Genomic DNA, 22,819 nt, shown 5'->3' on the forward strand with positions numbered 1-22,819 from the left:
TGCATTTACCTTAGCTAGTCCCGCTGACACTAAGGGCAATTTAGCACAGCCAATCCACCAAACCCGCATATCTTTGGATTTCCAGGTTGATTTTCAAACCCAAGTTGGAAGTTGATTATTGATGGCAGCAGAAAACTTAGCTGATTTGGGTAAACATTGACAGGAGCTGAACAAGTAGAGAGGGCTTTTTAAAACAATGGAGGGGGATGAGGGGGATGCGGGGGGAGAGAATAACTATTGCTGCTTGAAATACTTTTCATTTTTAATAGCAAGAAGGAATGACACGAGGCCAATGACATGATCAAATTCCTTACTCGCCTTCATCCGTTATATTTTTGGGAAAGAAAATCTTGTTCATTAGTCATAAGAATGGAGTTCTTACACGAATCTTTCTGGCCTTTCTCTAAATTGTATATTAACGACTGTGTGAGGGGCTTCCTCAGTCACGGGCCATCACTAGTGGTCTTTTCTAGAAAACACAGCCAGAAGCAGACAAAACATTTCAATTATGGCAAAGATTTAGAGGAGTTTTCAGCAATGCTGAAGACCAAGATGGTTGGCCAAAATAAGGCACAATGAGCTACTGTCCTTTAACAAAGGAAATCTGCCGCCCTTACCTGGTCTGGCCTACATGTGACTCTGGAGCCACGTCAATGCGGTTGACTCTCAACTGTCCTCAGGCAACTTGGGATGGGTAATAAATGCTGGCCACCCAGTGATGCCCATGTCCCACGAATGAATAAAAGATGTACTTAGCACGTCCCTATCCTTGTTTATGTTTGAAATTGGCATATTTCAATAGATAGATGGTGTTCCCCACTTCCCGGTCACACACTTGGCATTCCAAACATACTTCAACTTACAGTGGGAGTAAGGTGTGCAAAAGCTGAATAGATGCTTTGGAGTAAGCCTACAGCAACGTGACACGTGAACATCTCTCGAGAGGCTAACAATCTCTTTCGGCTGCTGAGTGCGACCTCCCAATGGGCCCAAAGAGAGAGACAAACCCACTTACGTACACAGAATTGTGTTTATTTTAAAAGTGCGAGACACACAGAAACAGGTTACATTTAGGTAACTAAAAGTATCGAGTCTCAAAATGAGTGAAACGTGGCGAGGCTGGTTCAGGGCAAGGGTCACTGATTATCTTGGGTTGGTTGACAATGGGTCGGGCAATTGTGCTTAAACCACAGTCCTGAATTACTTGGGTTGGAACAGATGGCTTTTTCTTTCTTCTGACCAGGCCCTAACCCTTCAACAGGGAGTAGCTTCTGGACGCAAGGCTATTCTCGAACTTCAGCAATCATTTAAAACACAGACAAAGGGGATGCAGGTAAAGCAACCGCAGGAACGGTGTCCTAGATATAACCATGATGTGGAGTTGCTGGCGTTGGACCGGGGGAGGCACATTAAGTAGTCTCCAACACCCAGGTTGAAGTCCGACAGGTTATTTGGAAGCACGAGCTTTCGGAGCATTGCCCCTGAGATGAAGGGGTGACGCTCCAAAAGCTCGTGCTACCAAATAAACTCGCTGGATTTTAAGCTGGGTGTTGCAAGACTACTTACCGCAGGTACGACCAATTATAGTCCCAGCAAGGACGAGCCCAAATAATACCGAACTCCAATCAATGGGCTAAAATTGTTCTTGATCCGTTCTAGAAACACTGTGACAATTTAAAATGAAGCACTGTTTGTAAGGAGAGCTCCCCCAAATACAGACTGGTTCTGCTTGGATATTGGAATAGGGGAAAGCACACTCAGTTTCACATATTTTGGACTCTTTTGTTTTAGTGAATTAACTGTAAAGACTGAATACCGCAAACTCTTTTTTTTAAAGTTTTAAGAATGATCTTTTACTAATCGACAACTTTTTTTCTTTTCGCCAAACAAGTTCAAGCAGGTTTCCAGGTAAACATCCATCAATTGCCGCGGTCGAAACACCATCAGTTCCCTTTTTTATTAAATACTTTTCTTGTTAAGATCAATCCTATAGTAACAAAGCTATGAAGATCTACCAACATTCAGAACAAACAAACACTGGGTAATTTTTTTTTTGTAATATATCATGCAAAATCCTGCATCGATTGCCTTATTTAAAACTATAAGATATTAGCCCCATAAGATACAGTAACAATGCAATTAATTTACGTTGCCCCGTTTAAACAGGAATTTTATCATACCAAGCTCAGGCTTAAATTATGTAGTACATACTTCCAGACTGTGCAAGAATGTTAAAGATGCGGAACTAGGTACATCATTATTATTTTTGTCAAGTTAACACATACAGTGAAAATATTGACCATAAACAACACATGCATAACCTCTGTAAAACTGCATATATATTTTAAATGTGTGACCATTGTGTCCTCAGGTGACCAGCCCCACCCACCCCCATCCCCAACCCCACCCCTCCTTGCTCGCAAGGCGGCGTCTCATCAATGCAACCGCCCTGCGCCTCGCGTTTGATCTCGGAAAGAATGTTACCTCGCTATACATTGATACCATATCCCAATGACACAAGGCAGAGTAAAACCACCAGGCAGTCCAAATGGTCGTGGCTGGTGACTAGATTACAGCATACCGCAAACTTACGTATGCAAAAATGACTTCTTTTTAAACCAAAGATAAACTTACTGCACTTAGGTCACGACAAAAAAACTTCAATATTATACATTCATATCAATTCTGCTGCAGAGAACACTGGAAGAAATGTTAACAGATGAGGAAAAAAAATACTTTTTTTGTGCACTCCATTTCAATAAATGTGATCACACAAAGCTTCACTTTGTGGATAGTTTGTTAGGAGAGAGAGAGAGAGAGAGAGAGAGAGAGGAAAATACGATCGCCTAGAAGTATTATTATATTTTTGTTTCCATTTCAGAGAACAGTGATGTCTTAAGTCATGGTCTCCAAATCTCAACATGTGTCGCTTAACATACCCCAGGAGGGTTCACGGTTTTTAGTTATTAACCTTTAAGCCCTCATTGGCAGAAGGAGCTGCAGTTGCATTGGTGTCCTCCTGGCATCTTAACCTATCATTATCAATGTTACTCTCGTAGTGACAATTACTGATCAGGATTGGAGTAACCGCGATTAAATCTCGACAAGAATGGCATACTTTTTTCTTTAAAAATAAAAAAAATCTCTGAGCTCTACACCGGCTGTTAGCTTTGTGATTTTTTTTTGTTATTTTGTTTTAAATTTATGGATGTCCGTACTTTGGCAAGGAACGGGTTCAGAATCTACTTTCTGAACCGCTGCCATCAAACGAGTGAGTTATCAGGTACATATACAGCAGCCATTTTATCTGTACATCGCCCATACAGCAGAAACAAACACGATGGAGCCATGAAAACAACAATTAGGCAGTCACCACAGCATCATACACATGCAGATTGGCGCATGGTGCTGCTGGTCTCCAAGAGTTCCCCACGACAGTGATCAGCTTCAATCCACTGCTCAGACGAGAAGTCTACACCCAGCATCTCCAAACTGCAAAGCAAAAATACAACGCATTCACTGTGTGCTTCCTGCCACCCGGTCTAGTCAACCTAGACTCGATGGGCCAAATGGCCTCCCTCTGCACCCATAGGGATTCGACTCCATTCAGACCAATCCACCCATTGCCTCAATATCGTTCCGAGTGTGTGTGGCACTGCTGTCCGCCCTCCCCAAAGTGGCGCACCCAAAACCAACTGTGCCAAGATACTTACCATCACAACTCAACTCTACAATGGCCCACCCACCCTCCCCAAAGTGGCATACTCATAACCAACTGTGCCAAAGCTTTACAGAAACTCAGCATCGCAACTCAACTCTACAATGGATATTTTCCTGCCCAGTCCGCCACAGGAATAGAAGCTTGGGGGTGGGGAATGGCGGGTGGTGGGGTGGCGGTTGCGGACCATGGAAAGGTCCATTGACCTAAGTGGGATTTTCCAGTTTTGGAACAAGCGTAGATAGAAATTCCCACCCTTTGTTTCCTTACTTCATACTGAAAAAGGGGAGGCGATGACCTAGTGGTATTATCGCTAGGCTACTAATCCAAAAACTCAGCTAATGGGTTTAAATCCTGCCACGACAGATAATGGAATTTGAATTCAATAAAAAAAATCTGGAATTAAGAATCTGATGACCATGAAACCATTGCCGATTGTCATAAAAACCCATCTAGTTCACTAATGTCCTTTAGGGAAGGAAATCTGCAGTCCTTACCTAGTCTGGCCTACATGTGACTCCAGAGCCACAGCAATGTGGTTAACTCTCAACTGCCCCCCCAAGGACAACTAGGGATGGGCAATAAATGCTGGCTAACCAGCGATGCCCATGTCCCACGTGTTAATAAAAAACCCTCAGAAGCACTAATCTAAGTGAGATGAGTTGACAATCAGGTCCATCCCCTGCATCTCAACTTCCTCCAAAACTTCAAAGGGCTACCTCAAAAATTCACCAAACACCAATGAAAGCCTCACCTTTAGCTTACTGAGCAGTGGGTAGAATTTGAACCCCTTGTTAATAAAGTTAGATTGAAGACAGGCAATTATATGGCAAACTTTAAATTCAGATACAAGCATCCAATGCTTTATTACATTAAAAAAAAGGAATTAGTGTAAGCTGGCTAATTTTATTGCCACGCGAGAATATTTACCCGCCAAATGAGATTCACAAACACAACAGAGATACTGATATTTGACATTGGCATCTGTGCAGCACAGCGGTTCGCACTGCTGCCTCACAGCGCCAAGGGCCCAGGTTCGATTCTGGCCTCAAGTCACTGTCTGTGTGGAGTGTGCACATTCTCCCTGTGTCTCCATGGGTTTCCCCTGGATTCTTCGGTTTGCAGCAATACTTCAAGAATGTGCAGGTTAGGTGGATTGGCCATGCTAAATTGCCCCTTGGTGTCCAAGGATGCATAGGTTAGATGGGTTAGCCATGCTAAATTGCCCCTTAGTGTCCAAGGATGTGTAGGTTAGGTGGATGAGCAGAGTAAATGTGCAGTGTTAAAAGGGCATAAGCGGGGGAGCAACACCACAAGGTGCTGATTAACACATGGGAATATACTATTGGGCAGCATGGTGGCACAATGATTAGCACAGCTGTCTCACAGTGCCAGGGATCTGGGTTCAATTCCGGCCTCGGGTGACTGTGTGGAGTTTACACATTCTCCCTGTGTCTGCATGGGTTTCCTCCAGGTGCTCCAGTTTCCTCCCACAGTCCAAAAATGCATGGGTTAGGTTGATTGGCCATGTTAAATTGACCCTTAGCATCAGCAGGATTAGCAGGGTAAATACGCTGGGGTGGGACCTAGGTGGAATTGCGGTCGGTGCGGACCCGATGAGCCAACTGGCCTCCTTCTGCACTGTAGGGATTCTATGATTCTATTCCATTCAGATTAATTTAGCTAATCTACTCATGAAGTCTTTGCAGTTCTGCGGGGATAGAGCAGGGAAGTGGGACTGACGGGATTGTTCTATACAGAAGGCCGGTATGGATGTAACGGGTTGAATGGCCTCCTGCTGATTGTAATACCTCTCATGAGTTCCCCTCCTGTCACAATGTCAAACCTATTTTCTTCAATACACTAAGGTTTCACTCCTTGCTCCTCCCAGGAGCCTACTGAACATCTCGACCCCTAAGTGGTCAATCATCTTGATTTTCATTCTTCACTTTGCCTCTTGGGCTATTTGAATCTGTGCTTCTTTGTCCTACTTGCATGAAACAGTGTTTCCTGTATCATCAATAGTTTGATTAAGGTGCCCTCTCACTGGCTTACAAGGCCAAAGGCCAGGTTTTTCTGGTCACCTCTCAATCCCACAGCCAAAACATGTTTTGTACACTCGGTCCACTTTCCAGGAATAGGCTCAACCATAAGGAAGGGGAAGGTTTTGCCAGCGGGTTCCACAGATGTGTTTACCTCAGGCCCTTATCCTGCTCCTCTACTCTCGCCCCAGTGTCTCCGGGGGGGAGTAGTGGTACCCACCCACCACCTCAGCCAAGGAAAGGGGAGGGGAAAACATGCGATAAGACGTAGCGGGGTTACTACCTGCACAATGTGTTCACTGGAGCGGTGCAGCGGGGGCCCCCGAGCAGTGGAAGTGTATGTTCTGCCACTTTCCTTCACGGCGATGCCAGACGCGGGTCTCCTCGGATTGGGTGGTCCTGGGCCTGCCCTGGTTATCGATGTATTGTGTCAGGCGGATGTAAGCGATACAGGCAGCGTCCTCTCCGATTAGGTGGACGTGGGGGTTGAGGATGGTGGTGTGGATTGGCTTACTGTTCTTTGCCAACACTAAAAAAAACACGGCGATTAAAAATCATATCGTCATCGACTTGAAAAGTAACAACTGCATCGAATCACCACAAACAGGCTCATTCTTTGGTGATAGACACATGGAAAGCACAGTATGATCCAACTGAAAATTTTGACTAGCTACTAGCCTGGCTATGGTGCATGAGTCATCATGTAATAGGATGCTGCACAGTGATTAGCACTGCTGCCTCACAGCGCCAGGGACCCGGGTTTGATTCCCGGCTTGGGTCACTGACTGTGCGGAGTCTGCATGTACTCCGCATGGGTTTCTTCCGGGTGCTCCAGTTTCCTCCCACAGTCCAGAAGACGTGCTGGTTAGGTGCACTGGCCGTGCTAAATTCTCCCTCAGTGTACCCAAAAGGAGTGTGGTGACTAGGATATTTTCACAGTAACTTCATTGCAGTGTTAATGTATGCCTGCTTGTGACACTAATAAATAAATACTTCATGATTGCATCTTTCCATGGCAAACATCGATCATCATTCAGTGTGCAAGAAAGAAAAGCACTCACAACACTCAGAAAAGCCCTCGCTTTCCATCTTCCCAATAAAATGCAAAAAGGGTTAAAGTTCAGATGCTGATGCTGAAATTTTGATCAACAACAATGGTCCATGCTATATTTTTATGGCACTTGCCAATCAGAAATGCAATTTTCCAATTTCTCATTGGCCTGTGGCTAATATGTTACCCCAGGAAGATGTCACGTGCACTTCTCTCACATTCATCCCCGTGTCATACAGTCATACATTGCAGTAAAGGCCATTTGGCCCATTGACTCTGCACCGACAATAACTACCACTAAAGTCGCGCGAGTCCCACTTTACAGCACTCATTCTTCAATGACTGGATTCCGGGGAAGTGCCGGAGGATTGGAAAACGGCTAATGTTACGCCGTTGTTTAAGAAGGGTGCCAGGCAAAAGGCGGGGAATTACAGGCCGGTTAGTTTAACGTCTGTGGTAGGTAAAATGTTAGAATCCGTCATTAAGGAGGAAATTGCGAGGCATCTTGAAGGGAATTGCTTGATAGGGCAGACGCAACACGGTTTCATTAAAGGGAAGTCGTGTCTGACAAATTTACTGGAGTTCTATGAGGATGTGTCTAGGGCGGTGGATAGAGGAGAGCCGGTGGATGTGGTCTTTCTGGATTTTCAGAAGGCGTTTGATAAGGTACCTCACAAGAGGTTACTGCAGAAGGTCAGAGGACATGGAGTTGGGGGTAGGGTGTTAGCGTGGATAGAGGATTGGTTGTCAAATAGGAGGCAGAGAGTGGGGGTCAATGGGTGCTATTCAGATTGGCGGTTGGTGACTAGTGGGGTGCCCCAGGGGTCGGTGCTGGGGCCTCAGCTATTTACCATTTATATAGATGATCTGGAGGAGGGAACCGAGTGTAGGGTGTCGAAATTTGCTGATGACACCAAGATTGGGGGAAAGGCAAATTGTGCGGAGGGTGTGGAGAGTCTGCAGAAGGATCTAGATAGGCTGGGCGAATGGGCCAGGAAATGGCAAATGGAATTTAATGTTGGCAAGTGTGAGGTGGTCCACTTTGGTAGGAAGAATGGTAGGAAGGACTATTACTTACGTGGCGAAAAACTGCAGCAGGCGACGGTGCAGAGGGACCTCGGGGTCCTTGTGCATGAGTCGCAAAAACCCAGCCTGCAGGTGCAGCAGGTGGTCAGGAAGGCGAATGGGATGCTGGCCTTCATAGCGAGGGGGATTGAATATAAAAGTAGGGAGGTCTTGCTGCAGCTGTATAGGGCACTGGTGAGGCCGCAGCTGGAGTACTGTGTGCAGTTTTGGGCGCCGCACCTGCGCAAGGATATTTTGGCCTTGGAGGGAGTGCAGAGGAGGTTTACTAGGCTGATACCGGAGTTGAGGGGGTTGAGCTATGAGGAGAGGCTGAATAAACTAGGCTTGTACTCGTTAGAGTTTAGAAGAATGAGGGGAGATCTCATTGAGACGTATAAGATGATGAATGGGATGGATAGGATAGAGGTGGAAAGACTCTTCCCGCTCAAAAAAGACAGTAGGACTAGGGGGCACAGCCTCAAGATAAAGGGGGGGCGGTTCAGAACGGAGTTGAGGAGGAACTTCTTCACTCAAAGGGTGGTGAATCTCTGGAATTCTCTGCCCGTTGAAGTGGTGGAGGCTGCCTCGCTAAATATTTTTAAGAAGCGGGTTGATGGGTTTTTGATAAGAGAGGGGATTAAGGGTTATGGGGAGAGGGCGGGAAAGTGGAACTGAGCCACGACAGATCAGCCATGATCTTATTGAATGGCGGGGCAGGCTCGAAGGGCCAGATGGCCTACTCCTGCTCCTATTTCTTATGTTCTTATGTTCTTAATGTTAGCTTGGATTTTGTATGACTCTCTTGTGGGGCCCATGAATTGGATTCAATTGGAATTTGAATTGATTTTTGGAGCAAGCAAGGAGTTGGATTAAGAACTTGCCCCGTCCCACTCTGCGCATTGGCTTTGTAATCCTGAGAAAAGCATTTAAATTCAACCAAAACAGGGGAGAATTTTCCATCCCACGCCCGCCACGGGAATCATAGCGGGAGGGGGCAGACCATGCAAAGGCCCCTTTGACTTGGGTGGGATTTAACAGTTTTGGAACAAGCGTGTCTGGAAAATCCTGCCCAAAATTTAGAATTGTCATCAGTGATGGTGACCATGAACCTATTACCGATTGTCGCACCACCTCTGGTTCACTCGCCCTTTAGGGAAGGAAATCTGCTGTCCTTAGCTGGTCTGGCCCTCACGTGACTCCAGACCCACAGCAATGTGGCTGACTCTCGATGGCTCTCCGAAATGGCCTCGCAAGCCACTCAGGACAAGAGTATTTAGGGATGCTGGCCTTGTCAATGATGTCCACACCCCATGGAAGAACAACGTTCTAAACCTTGTGTGTTCCAGACCCACAACACAACTTGTATTCATGAACTAACCATGCGTAAGGCCTAGGAAAATTTGCCAATAAGACAAAACAGAACTCATCTTTGCCTGGATAAGTTGCAATGTGTTGGAATTTGAGAGATAACTCACTACGTAGCAATGCTAGAGGGTAGCTGGTGTGATGCAAATCTTTGCCGTTCAGAATTAAATTGCATACTTACAGTTCTCAAAATAGAACTTGTGGAAATCCATCCCCTCCACGAGGTTTCCAAGGGCTTCAGGTTCAAATGAGGTTAGACCAGGGTCACAGATTTTCCTGAAAGAAACCAACCCTCTCGTTCAGGTTCTCAAAAATTTAACAATGAGGCTTCAAGACAAGACTAACACCTAACTGACATACAACCTGTAACGAGAATGTGGCAAAACCTTCCGGTGATTGTCAGTAGTGCTGAGACCTCAATCATGAGGTCCATTATTGAAATAAGTTCCATTAGGATTTTTGCAAGTGGCTTCCATATTAAATTAACTAGCTGGTGAAACAATCCTACTGTCTCGCCATGCATTGGAATGTCACATCAATCAAGCTGCTTTCCTCGCGCACATAGAATCCTTACAGTACAGAAGGAGGCCATTCGGCCCATCAAGTCTGCACCGACTCTCTGACAGAGCATCCCACATAGGCCCATACACCGCTCCCCCCCCACCCACCCACTGTAACCCCACATATTTACCCCGCTAATCACCCTCAACCTATGTCTTGGGACACTAAGGAACAATTTAGCACTGTTAGAATCGTAGAATCCCGATAGTGCAGAGGAGGCCATCCGGCCCATCGAGTCTACCCCAATCACAATCCCACCTAGGCCCTATCCCCTTAATCCCATGTATTTAGAAGTTCATAGAATGTTGAAGTTATAGTACAGAAGGAGGCCATTTGGTCCATTGAGCCTGCACTGACCACAATCCCTCCCAGGCCCTATCCCCATACCCTACATATTTACTCCATTAATCCCTCTGACACTAAGAGGCAATTTTGCATGGCCAATCAACCTCACAGGCACATCTTTGGAGTGTGGGAGGAAACCGGAGCACCCGTAGGAAGCTCACACAGACACGGAGAGAACATGCAAACTCCACACAGCCAGTGATCCGAGGCCAGAATTGAATCCGGGTTCCTGGCGCTGTGAGGCAGCAGTGCTAACCACTGTGCCACCATGCCGCCCGTTAATCCACCTAACCTGCACGTCTTTGGACTGCACCTGCCTAACTGGGCTACAGTTGGAGTCTTGGATGCAGGTCTGGAGAGGTTTATATAAAGGATATGAAAGTGATGGAAAAGATGCTGTGAAGATTCATTGGCATTGCAAGTTGAAGAGAGCGGAGGACTTTCTTATGAGATTCAGGGGTGATATGGTGGAGGCCTTTCAAGATTATGTAAGGATTTTATCTCATTAAATGTTTGTGAAAATGTGGGAGATTGCAGAGAGTCACAAAAAGTGTAAGGGAAAGTTAAAAATAAATCATACTTTTCTTGAAAGGGTGCTCTAACTGTGGAACTCAGTCACAAACCACAGATGAAGCATAATCCACATTGAAGGAGAATGGGGTAAATGTGTGAAGAAGATGAATATTACAGGGTATACGTTGTTAATATGGCGATTCAGTGTTACTGACTTAATGGACTGAATAGCATGTTCAGCGTGAACAATATAATGCCTGTAACACAGGAAAACATCAGTGTTCAATTGAAGCGAATTCAGACAATAATTGTTATATTATTCATAGAATCCTACAGTGCAGAAGGAGGCCATTCAGCCCATTGAGTTGGCACCGACCACAATCCCACCCAGGCCCTATCCCCATAACGCCATGCATTTACCCTAGCTAGTCCCCCTGACACTAAGGGGCAATGTAGCATGGTCAGTCCACCTAACCTGCACATCTCTGGACTGTGGGAGGAAACCTATGCAGACACGGAGGGAATGAGCGAACCCACTTGAGGCCGGAATTGAACCCAGGATCCTGGCACTATGAGGGAGCAGTGCTAACCACTGTGCCACCATGCTGCCCTTAGAATAACTTTCCAAGTTTTATTATTTAATTAGCATTTAAAACACTGAAGTAGAGAAGTTGGAGCCTTTCTTTTCCATGCAACAGAATCTTAAGAAGGTGGTGTGCATTACACCAAGTGGCTGGTGCCAAATCAATAAAATATTTGCGGGAAATTAGATAAAATCTTCAAACGAAAAGTGCCGAAGTATTTGGGGAAAGAGCAGTGAAATGGGATTGGAGTAGATTACTCTGAGTTGCAGTTTGTGTAGCATCAAAGTGTCAACGTTGTTGAAATCTTAATCCAATGAAAGATGGGGAGAATTTATATTCTCCAAAGGACAGCGTTAAACTAACGGAGGTGTGAAGGTAAAGCGCTCACCCTCCAGCTATTACAGTACTACGTAATAAAACAGTGGTTGACAGGATCCTGGACATGAGCTTGGCGACAATGAGAGGCATAAAGAGTTGGATTCCGACACAAAAGCAACCTACTCATTGCTGAAACCAAAAGAGGAAATGATGGAAAATCTCAGCAGGTTTGACAGCATCTGAGGTGAGAAATGACCTGATTTTTCGAGTCCAGATGACCCTTTGCTTTGACAAAGGATCGTTTGGACTCGAAAAGTCAGCTCTTCTCTCTCATAGAATCCCTATGGTGCGCAAGGAGACCATTCGGCCCGTTGAGTCTGCACCGACCACAATCCCACCCAGACCCTATTCCTGTAACCCCACTTATTTACCCTGCTAATCCCCCATTTACGAAGGGGCAATTTCACATGGCCAATCAACCTAACCTGCACATCCTTGGAGTGTGGCAGAAAACCAGAGCGCCCGGAGGCAACCCATGCAGACACAGGGGGAACGCGCAAACTTCACACAGACAGTGACCTGAGGCCAGAATGGAACCCTTGGGCTGTGGGGCAGTAGCTCTTTCCTCTTCTCACAGATCTGCTGAGACTTTCCAACATTTTCTCTTTTGGTTTCAGATTCCAGCATCCGCAGTAATTTGCTTCTACTCATTGTTGAAACTGGCAGCCATCAGGATCGAACACTTGGTCTCAATCGGCAAGGTGCCAAATGTTATTTTAAGGGTAGAAGTTCTTTAAGCCCAATAATGTGTTTCCCTATGGGTTTGTCCACCCAAGGGTTAAGGTAACAAAAGGAGCTTCTACGATGCATTGTTTTGCTACTTCCAGTTCATATTTCACTGTGAAAAGATTTCAGCACTAGCTTCCCTGCAAATGCCAGCTCCAATAGTCCTGATAGTTTCAGGTAAAGTCTAAGGAAATATTTGCCCTAATTATGTTGCATTGTTCTTAGGGTTGGATTGATATGAAGAAGCATCAAAAACCAGGGTTCCTTCTTCAACAGTTGGAAACTTAGTCACTCACAGCCTCCAGGGAGTTCCCCTAACATCCAATTCTGCACAACCTGGCTCCCTCTACTTTGATACCTTCAGATACCTCTTGTTTATGTGGCGTGCATAACAGAGTAAAACATCCCATGGTGAAATTTTTACAGATGCACCATAGAAAGCATCCTTTGGCACAGTGGTTAGCACTGCTGCCTCACAGCGCCAAAGACCCGAGTTCAATTCTTGGCCTGGGTTACTGTCAGTGTGGAGTCTGCACATTCTCCCCGTGTCTGTGTGGGTTTCCTCCGGGCACTCCGGTTTCCCCCCACAGTCTGAAAGACATGCTGGTTAGGTGAATTGGCTGAGCTAAATTCTCCCTCAGCCTACCCAAACAGGCACTGGAGTGTGGCGACTAGGGGATTTTCACAGTAACTTCACTGCAGTGTTAATGCAAGCCTACTTGTGACTAATAACTAAACTTCAACTTTCTGGATGTAAGACAGCTTGGTATGACTCCTGTTCTGCCCAAGACTGCAAAAAAACTACAAAGGGTCGTGAACGTAGCCCAATCCATCACGCAAACTGGCCTCCCATCCGCTGACTCTGTCAACACTTCCCAGTGCCTTGGAAAAGCACCATATCACATATCTGTTTCTTTAAAAATGAACACCTGTAACTAAGTATTTGATGGACATTTGTGTCTCAGTAATAAATGGAAACAGTGGAGTAAGTCATCCACTGAGCGCTTATAAATATACTGCATAAAAAAATTAGACTGGGATTCCTGTGAACTTGTATAATGTTCAAAATGAAACTCGTACATCTTGAGTGTCATTTTACAAGATGTAAATTTTAAATTTAAACTTAAGGATAATTAAGGACATTCTCTCTTCCGTCGGGAAAAAGATACAAAAGTCTGTGGTTCGTGTCTCAACTGACTCAAATGTCTTACAAGAGGAGTGAGAGAGGCAAAGAGGCTTGGGCAGAGATTTCCTAATGGTGCATTGATTAAAATCAGGGACATTCAAGGAAACAGCAATTGGAGAAAGGGCTACACCCGACCACATTGCTTTTCTCCCCTCACCTCCAAACAATAATCGGACCGATGTGCATCATTTGTCTTTCAACAATGGGGAAGCTGGTCAGAGTCTCATCTCATTTCCAAGGGGTACGAGAGGAGAGGCCAGTGCGCTTGCGATCGATTGAAGAGTAGGAAATTTGCAGAGAGCTTGCTTCACTCGATCTGATATCCGACCGCAACCTAGTGCCAAGGTGAAGTTAAAGCTGTCTGGAAATTGGAAGGCTGCAGTGAACGGATGTCCAGCACCTTCCAAATACAACTTTGGGTGAGCTAAAGGTAATCAGATCCATGGTTCTGCAAAAAAAAAACAAAAGCAACGAGGGATGTGCTACGGCGCCGCCAACAAGGGACAGCAGGATGGCACAGTGGGTTAGCACTGCTACCTCACAGCGCCAGGGACCCAGGTTCAATTCTGGCCTCGGGTCACCGTCTGTGTGGAGTCTGCATCTTCGCCCTGTGTCTGCGTGGGTTTCCTTCCAAGGTCCAAAGATGTGCGGGTTAGGTTGATTGGCCATGCTAAGTTGTCCCTTAGTGTTAAAGGATTAGCAGGGCAAATGCATAGGGCTGTGGGGATAGGGCCTGGGTGGGATTGTAATCGGTGCGGGCTCCATGGGCCAAATGGCCTCCTTCTGCACTGATGGTGATGTGAAAAAACTGACCCAGGACTTTGCATTTCACCATCCCCGCCGTAGGGAGGTACTGAATGGGCACTGAGCAATTGAAGGGACTGCAGACAGGGAAAACTGGCACTCCTTTGGCCCACAATATCCTGTCAGCTGCAGGAAGTGCTTGGGGGAATCTTAATAACCACTTCAAAAAGTTACAGTCAGGAGGACAAATTCAACTTGGTCACGAACCTGGACACTTAGCGCTGAGGAGCTTTGCTTCAAGTCTCATTTTCCATTGTCTAGAGAGGAAGATGCTACTGATTTCTAAATTGCCATGGCAACCGCATCTAATAAGGAGCGCTTTTTCCTGATCGGAGCATGTGATACGCTGTCCAAGATTAATGGCCATGCCAGCTCTGCTTATTAACTCAGGTGTTTTATTTTCAATAATTCTTTATTACAGGTGCCTCTCTCCAAGTTAAAGTGCTTCCTTTTCCCTTTGAAATGCACAGTGTGAAAAGCGCAACAAAGTGTCAACATAAGAACGTAAGAAATAGGAGCAGGAGTAGGCCATCTAGCCCTTCGAGCCTGCCCCGTCATTCAATAAGATCATGGCTGATCTGTCGTGGCTCAGTTCCACATTCCTGCCCTCTCCCCACAACCCTTAATCCCCTCTCTTATCAAAAACCCATCAACCCGCGTCTTAAAAATATTTAGCGAGGCAGCCTCCACCACTTCAACGGGCAGAGAATTCCAGAGATTCACCACCCTTTGAGTGAAGAAGTTCCTCCTCAACTCCATTCTAAACCGCCCCCCTTTTATCTTGAGGCTGTGCCCCCTAGTCCTATTGTCTTTTTTGAGCGGGAAGAGTCTCTCCACCTCTAATCTATCCATCCCATTCATCATCTTATACGTCTCAATGAGATCTCCCCTCATTCTTCTAAACTCTAACGAGTACAAGCCCAGTTTATTCAGCCTCTCCTCATAGCTCAACCCCCTCAACTCCGGTATCAGCCTAGTAAACCTCCTCTGCACTCCCTCCAAGGCCAAACCCTGTAAAGTGTCATTGTCAAATTACACAAGACTTCTTTGCATGGACAATTGTGACTTCAAAAGGCTGACTGAAAAGCATCAGAAATGCAGAGAGGGACTCAGATGGCTGTGTAAGTGAGTAGCATTTATGTCTCTGAATCAGTGAGGCTTGGGCACCAAAGCCAGGCCTACACCTCCAACCCGCATCGTTGGAGGTGCCCGCTTTCACCCAATGCTGGATTCAAACTGAATCTCCGTGTGTGTGAGTGGATGTTAAAAAGTCCCAGGCAACCCTTCAAGGTTCAGCAGGGAATTTGTGATGAATAGTATTCCCTCAAGCACAAAGAAACAGAGAAGCAGATCATAGAATCCCTACAGTGCAGGAGGCGGCCAATCGGCCCATTGAGTCTGCACTGGCTCTTCATCGGAGCACTTTACCCAGGCTCTACCCCTGTAACCCCATGTGTTTACCCTGCTAATCCCCCTAACCTACACATCTTGAGGCACTAGGGGACAATTTAGCATGGCCAATCCACCTAACCCGCACATCGTTAGAGTATGGGAGAAAATTGGAGGACCTGAAGGAAACCCACACAGACACAGGAAGAATGTATAAACTCCACACAGACAGTCACCCGAGGCTGGAATTGAACCCAATACCCAGTGAGGCAGCAGCGCTAACCACTGTGCCACCGTGCCATCCATTGCCACTTTGCAGATTGTAAGGGGTTGCTGTGTTCTAATTACTCCATTCTTGGCTTGGCTCACTGTCTGAGTGGAGTTTGTACATTCTCCCCATGTCTGCATGGGTTTCCTCCGGGTGCTCTGGTTTCCCCCCCTCACAGTCCAAAGATGTGTGGGTCAGGTCGATTGATCATGCTAAATTGCCCCTAAGTGTCCCGGGATGTGTCAGTTAGAGGGATTAGCAGGGATAGGGCATGGGTGGGATTGTTGTCGGTACAGACACAATGGACCAAATGGCCTCCTCCTGCACTGTAGAGATTCTATAATTTCTCACCCTATTGCATCTTCCACAGTATAGCAGTGACAACACTTCAGAAAAATATCTAATTGGCTGTGAATTGCTTTGGGACTGAGGTGGTCCAGGGCACTAACTATAGAAATGTGAGTCTTCCTTTACAAGGATATTGCCACTGTCATACTCTGGGAATTGTTTTCCTTTTCCAGGATAATATCGGTGAAACTTTTGATGAGAGAAGAGTGGCTTCGAGCTGTGTTAATCAGACTCTAAGACTGGTCACTCCAATACTCTCAGGACATCGAGAATAATTTTATCAGAATACATTTTCACTATTGTCTGTTCTGGCCATTCTTTAGACAGAATGTTCATCTTTCTTGTCCCTTTTCCTGATCGCTGGGCCACCTGAACACCTCCTCTTCACCAGGTGACAAACAGCCCTCCAAATGTTTATTCAAATTGGGATTTAAATATTAATATCAAGCTTTAGTGAGATTTTCATGGAAATGACGTTACAGCTCCTATTAGTCACCTAGAAGTATGAGGCATAGTAATTAAATGCAATGCCCGAGGGGATTATCTTGTGCACTGGGGACAGATGATGGCCATCTCATAAATAACTTGCCATAAATATTTACAATGATCCAAACATCAAAAAGCAGACCCTTATTATTTATATCATCTCTGGCCAATTATCTATCTGTAAATGTTTCACCTTCAAATGTAATATTTCAAGCTGTCAAAAAAAATGATACATTTACTATTGTTCTTAAGGTAATTTGGCACACCCTTCACCCCTTCCCTTGCCAAACTGTTAATATTATATACCGTTTGCTTTGTTTGAGCCTCTCTCTTGTTTTCTTCGCTTGTGGGAGGTAAATGTTTGCCAGGGCAGGTTTCCACAAACTCACAATATAAAAGCAAATTACTGAGGATGCTGGAATCTGAAACCAAAAGAGAAAATGCTGGAAAACCTCAGCAGGTCTGGCAGCATCTGTAAGGAGAGAAATGAGCTGACGTTTCAAGTCCAGATGACCCTTCGTCAAAGGCTTTTGGACTCGAAATATCAGCTCTTTTCTCTCCTTACAGATGCTGCCAGACCTGCTGAGGTTTTCCAGCATTTTCTCTTTTGGTTCCACAAACAAACCATGTCCTTTGATTTGATTTACTGTCACATGAATTGGGAGACAGTGAAAAGCATTTTTCCCTGTGCGCTATACAGGCAAAACATACTGTTCATAGAGTACATAGGGGGCAGCACATGGCACAGCGGTCAGCACTGCTGTTTCACAGCGCCAGGGACCTGGGTTCAATTGCCAGCTTGGGTCACTGTCTGTGTGGAGTCTGCACGTTCTCCCTGTATCTGCGTGGGTTTCCTCCGGGTGCTCCAGTTTCCTCCCATAATCTGAAATATGTGGTTAGGTGCATTGACTCGAACAGGCACCAGGGTGTGGGGATTTTCACAGTAACTTCATTGCAATGTTAATATAAGCCTATTTATGACTAATGAATAAATTTTACCAGAGTGGATTGAACAGTTTAGACCGATACTCTCTGGAATTTACAAGAACGAGGAGAGATCAAGTTGAGGTATACAAGATGATAAAAGGTATGGATAAAGTAGACATGGAGCGGATGCTTCCTCTTGTGGGGCATTCTAGGATGAGAGGTCAAAGTCTTTGGATAAGGGGTAGCAAATTTGAAACTGAATTTTAAACAGAGAGAAGAAAAACTTCTCCCAAAGGGCTGTGAATCTGTGGAATTCGCTACCCCAAGTACAGTGGAAGTTGGGCAGGGAGTAAAATTAAGGAGTTAGACAGATTTTTAATTGGTAATGGGTTGAAAGGTTATGGGGAGAAGGCAGGAAAATGGGGATGAGGAGCATATCAGCCACGATCGAATGATGGAATGGACTCGATGGGCCGAATGGCCTAGTTCTGCTCCTAGATCTTATGAACTTATGTAGGGGAGGAGGAAAGGAGAGGGTGCAGAATATAGTGTCACTGTCACAGAAAGGTCAGCTTAATATGAGTTGGGTCCATTCAAAAGTCTGAAAGCAGCAGGGAAGAAGCTGTTCTTGAGTCAGTTGGTATGTGACCTCAGACTTGTGTATCTTTCTCTTGTCGGAAGAAGGTGGAAGGGAGAATGTCTGGGGTGCATGGGGTCCTTGATTATGCTGCTCTATAGCTAGCTTACACTGGTGGTTATTCTTCATGTGTGCCTGGATAGCAGATCCAGTAGGCTTTTGAACCCTGCGAAGGGACCAGAGGATGGGGCGATCATACCCAATCCTGTTCTCATCCCATCTCGCACGGGAGGATTACTGGATAATCACTGCAACCCTGGAAGATATTTGTTTTGCACTCTTCTTGGTCTGGTTCATTGGAAGTCAGTTATACTGACAGAATCATAGCAGCTCCACTACGCAGAAGATGTCATTCGGCCCATCATGTCAGCCCTAGCTCTCCAATAGAGCATCTCACCCAGACCTTATCCCTGTAACCCTACACATTTACCCCTAACCTACACATCATGGGACTCTAAGGGGAAATTACTATGACCAATTACCTAACCTGAACATGTTTGCACACTAAGGTGCAATTTAGAATCAGCCAAATCCCCTAACCTACACACCTTTGGAAATTAAGGGGCAATTTAGCATGGCCAATCAACCTAACCTGCACATCCTTGGAGTGTGGGAAGAAACCGGAGCACCCGGAGGAAACCCACTCAGATATGGGGAGAACGTGCAAACTCTACACAGACAGTGACCCAAAGCTGGAATTGACCCCGGGTCCCTGGTGCTGGGAGGCTGCAGTGCCGCCCTGTTACTAATGATTCAGCGTTTCCTGGTGTTAGCATCACTGAGTGTTGCACTATGTGAAGGAGTTGCTCATTCAATGACTAGGGGAGCTTGACTATCAGGAACATAGGAGCAGGAGTAGGTCATTCAGCCCCTCGAGCCTGTCCTGCTATTCAACTAGACCTTGGCTGATCATTGCCATTTTCCTGCATAATCCTCACATTCCCTTGATGTCACTTGTATTTGAAAATCTTGGGCTGGAACACATATTAATGACTGAGCTTCCACAACTTTCTGGGGTCAAGAATTCTAAAGATTCCCTACCCTAGAGTGAGGAAGTTCCTCTTCACCTCTGTCCTAAATGGCTTGCCCTTCATCCTGAGACTGTGTCCCCTGATTCTAGACATTCTAAGAAGTCTCACAACATGAAGTTAATGTTGTGGTTTATTTGGTAGCACGAGTTTTCGGAGCACTGCCCCTTCATCAGGGATTTCAGTTCACAGACAGGGCATATAAAGACACAAACTCAATTTGAGTCTTTAGTCTGAGTTTGTGCCTGTTTGTGAACTAAATTCCTGCTCACCTGATGAAGGGGCAGTGCTCCAAAAGCTAGCAGCTTGTGCTACCAAATAAACCTGTTGGACTTTTAACCTGGTGTTGTGAGACTTATTACCGTGTTTACCCCAGTCCAACGCCGGCATCTCCACATCGAGACACTCCAGCCAGGAGAAACACTCTTTCTGCATCTACCCTATCGAGCCCTTTAAGAATTTTCTAACTTTCAACGCGATCACCAGTGTAGAGAATACAAGCCCAGCCTCCTCAAACTTTCCTCACAGGACAGTTCCACCGTCCCTGCAATCAGTCAGGTAAACCTCCGCTGTACTCAGGTATACTCTTCCTTAGTTAAGGGAACCAATTCTCCAAGTGCAATCCAACCAATGTTCTTTACAATTGAATCAAGGCATCTGATGTTTATTTCTCCACTGACAACATTCTAAATGTTTTCCTTGGGTGAATAAGACAACACATGGCTCTGGCAATCAATGGATTAATATTTGATCTGCTAAGACGAGGCAATAAAGACATTGGAATTGCAATTAAAGGAGCTGGGACTTGAAGCAAAATGTTGTGCATAGTTCCAAAAATGTGGGCGTTTGCCCCCCAGCCGAAGACACTCAGTCTGAGTTGGCAAGGCAGTAATGAGTTCCACCTTGATATTAAATGAAAATTATTTTCTTCAAATTGTTGCGACTGAATCAATGTTTACAGTGCGTAGGCTCAGAGCACCTAACTCTTGAGCAATGGCTGAACTACTGGGGACACTTGCACAATACATTCTGCGCTGGTCTCTTCCCCCCCATCCTCCCACATGCTAATTAGTACTATTCCCAACTCAGTGCCACGCAAGTACAGACTAACAAACACTAACTTGGGAACTGTGTTGTTTCTGATGAGTTTTTCCGTGTACCAGGAATTGTATTTCAGCCTCTCCTGCTGTACCACACAGCGATAGACTAATTCCTACAAAACAACAGCTTTTCTTCCTCACACATTTTGATGGCGGATTGATAATGCATCGGTGCAGACTCGATGGGCCAAAGGGCCTCTTCTGCACTGTATGATTCTAATCAGTTGGACAGCTAATGCTTCTAACATGGCTCTCAGTTACCCAGGCCCGCTTTAAGGTTAGACCCCCTAAAAGCACGGAGTTTCCAGGCATTTGTATAATTGAGTTTTCCCTTGTGTGTTCTGCAATAGTTTTCACTAATCTAAGGGTCAAATCAAGAAAAAGTTTTGGTTTATTTATTCGTCACAAGTAGGCTTATATTAACGCTGCAATGAGGTCACTGTGAAAGTCCCTTTGTTGCCACACTCCGGTGCCTGTTCGTGTACACGGTGGGAGAATTTAGCGTGGCCAACGCACCCAACCAGCACGTCTTTCAGACTGTGGGAGGAAACCGGAGTACCGGGAGGAAACCCACGCAGACACGGGGAGAACGTGCAGATTCCACACAGTGACCCAAGTCAGGAATCAAAGCCGGGTCCCTGGCACTGTGAAGTAGCTAACCTGCTAACCACTGTGCCACTGTGCTGAATGGGGTTTCTGAAGGGTTGACGGGTGATTATGGCAGTAGATTTTGCGATTGTATTTAACCCAGGACAAGATGCAGATGCTGTGGGAGAAGCTGGCAAACCCAGAACTCAACAGGAGAGTTCTTTGTGTTCTTCAGCTTGCATTCTGAACACCTTTCATCCAAGTTGCATTATGCTTCGAGGAAAAAGCAGGAAACATTGTCCATTTAGAATAAAACTTTGTAAAGAACAAAGAACAATACAACACAGGAACAGGCCCTTCGGCCCACCAGGCCTGCACCGGTGCATGGTTTCTATCCCTCTGTTCATCTCCTGTTCATGTGTCTATCATGATACATCTTGAACATTGCTAACATGTCTGCTTCCACCATGTCCACTGGCAAGATTTTCCCCATAGAAAGAGAGACCACCAGTTTAGAGGAGAAAGACTCTCCCCTAAACTTACTCCCTCTCAACTTCATCGTGTGCCCTCTTGTAGTCGATCTTTCCACCCTGGGAAAAAGCCTCTGACTATCCACCCTATCTATGCCTCTCATAATTTTGTAGACTTTTTCAGGACACCCCTCAGCCTCATTCTTTCCAGTGAAAACAATCCGAGTTTATCCAACCTCTCCTCATTGCCCAAATCGTCCAGACCAGGCAACATCCTGATAAACATTCATTGCACCCTCTCCAAAGCAGTCCTTCTGGTAGTGTGGCGACCAGAACTGCACACAATATTCCAAATGCGGCCTAACTAAAGTTTTATACAGCTGCAACATAACTTGCCAACTTTTATACTCAATGCCTCGGCTGTATGACTTCTTGGCCACCTTATCCACCTACGTTGCCACTGTCAGGAATCTGTGGACCTGTACGCCCAGATCCCTCTGTATGTCAATGCTCCTAAAGGGTTCTGCCATTTACAGTATAATTCGCACCTAAATTTGATCATCCAAAATGCATCACTCGCACTTTATAAATGATTAAAGACCAACCTCATGCATAATAAAATTACAGCTTCGTACTGTAATTTCTCTGCATTACAATCTTCTATTTTAGATAGTGCAAAGTATTGTGTGCTTAAAAAAGGCAATTTGCTTAAGCTGTATTTTTAAATGCTCCTCTGTTAGTGAGAAGGAGGAAGACTTGCAGTTTGTGTTGCTGCTCAGAATTATTTACTACGTTTTCTATTTTAGCATTCTTTACTCATTGCTGCTACACTCTACAAACCCAAATCATTGATGCACATGGTGAACAGATGGCGTCCCAAAACAGAATGCTCTGAGTCATTGCTACACTCCCAGAAATTTGCCTTTATTCTCATGTTGTGGGAGGCGATGGCCTCGTGGTATTTTCGCCAGACTATTAATCCAGAAACTCAGCCAATGTTCTGCGGACCCGGTTTCAAATCCCACCACGGAGGATGGTGGAATTTGAATTCAATAGAAATTGAGTAGCTACTGATGAGCATGGAACCATTGTCGATTGTCAGAAAAACCTATCTGGTTCACTAATGTCCTTTAGGGAAGGAAATCCGCCGTCCTTACCTGGTCTGGCCTACATGTGACTTCAGAGCCACAGCAATGTGGTTGACTCTCAACAGCCCTCAGGCAACTAGGGTTGGGCAATA

General features: G+C 45.5%; 1 protein-coding gene across 5 annotated transcripts in view; it reads right to left on the bottom strand.

Moving 5' to 3' along the window:
• Positions 1–2,408: 2,408 nt before the first annotated feature.
• The window catches only part of camk2g2 (calcium/calmodulin-dependent protein kinase (CaM kinase) II gamma 2), a 409,466-nt gene continuing 389,055 nt past the window's right edge, over positions 2,409–22,819 (bottom strand). For all 5 annotated transcript variants that reach the window (XM_080215915.1, XM_080215910.1, XM_080215911.1 and 2 more), the window contains 3 exons: positions 9,423–9,517; positions 6,044–6,289; positions 2,409–3,492 (listed from right to left, as the gene is read on the bottom strand). In XM_080215915.1, coding sequence (XP_080072041.1) covers positions 6,057–6,289; positions 9,423–9,517 — 328 coding nt within the window. In that variant the 3' untranslated portion in view covers positions 2,409–3,492; positions 6,044–6,056. The remainder of the gene's footprint in view (positions 3,493–6,043; positions 6,290–9,422; positions 9,518–22,819) is intronic.

Source organism: Carcharhinus amblyrhynchos, chromosome 31, assembly GCF_965287045.1.
Source record: "Carcharhinus amblyrhynchos chromosome 31, sCarAmb.v2.hapA, whole genome shotgun sequence".
Lineage (NCBI taxonomy): Eukaryota > Metazoa > Chordata > Chondrichthyes > Carcharhiniformes > Carcharhinidae > Carcharhinus > Carcharhinus amblyrhynchos.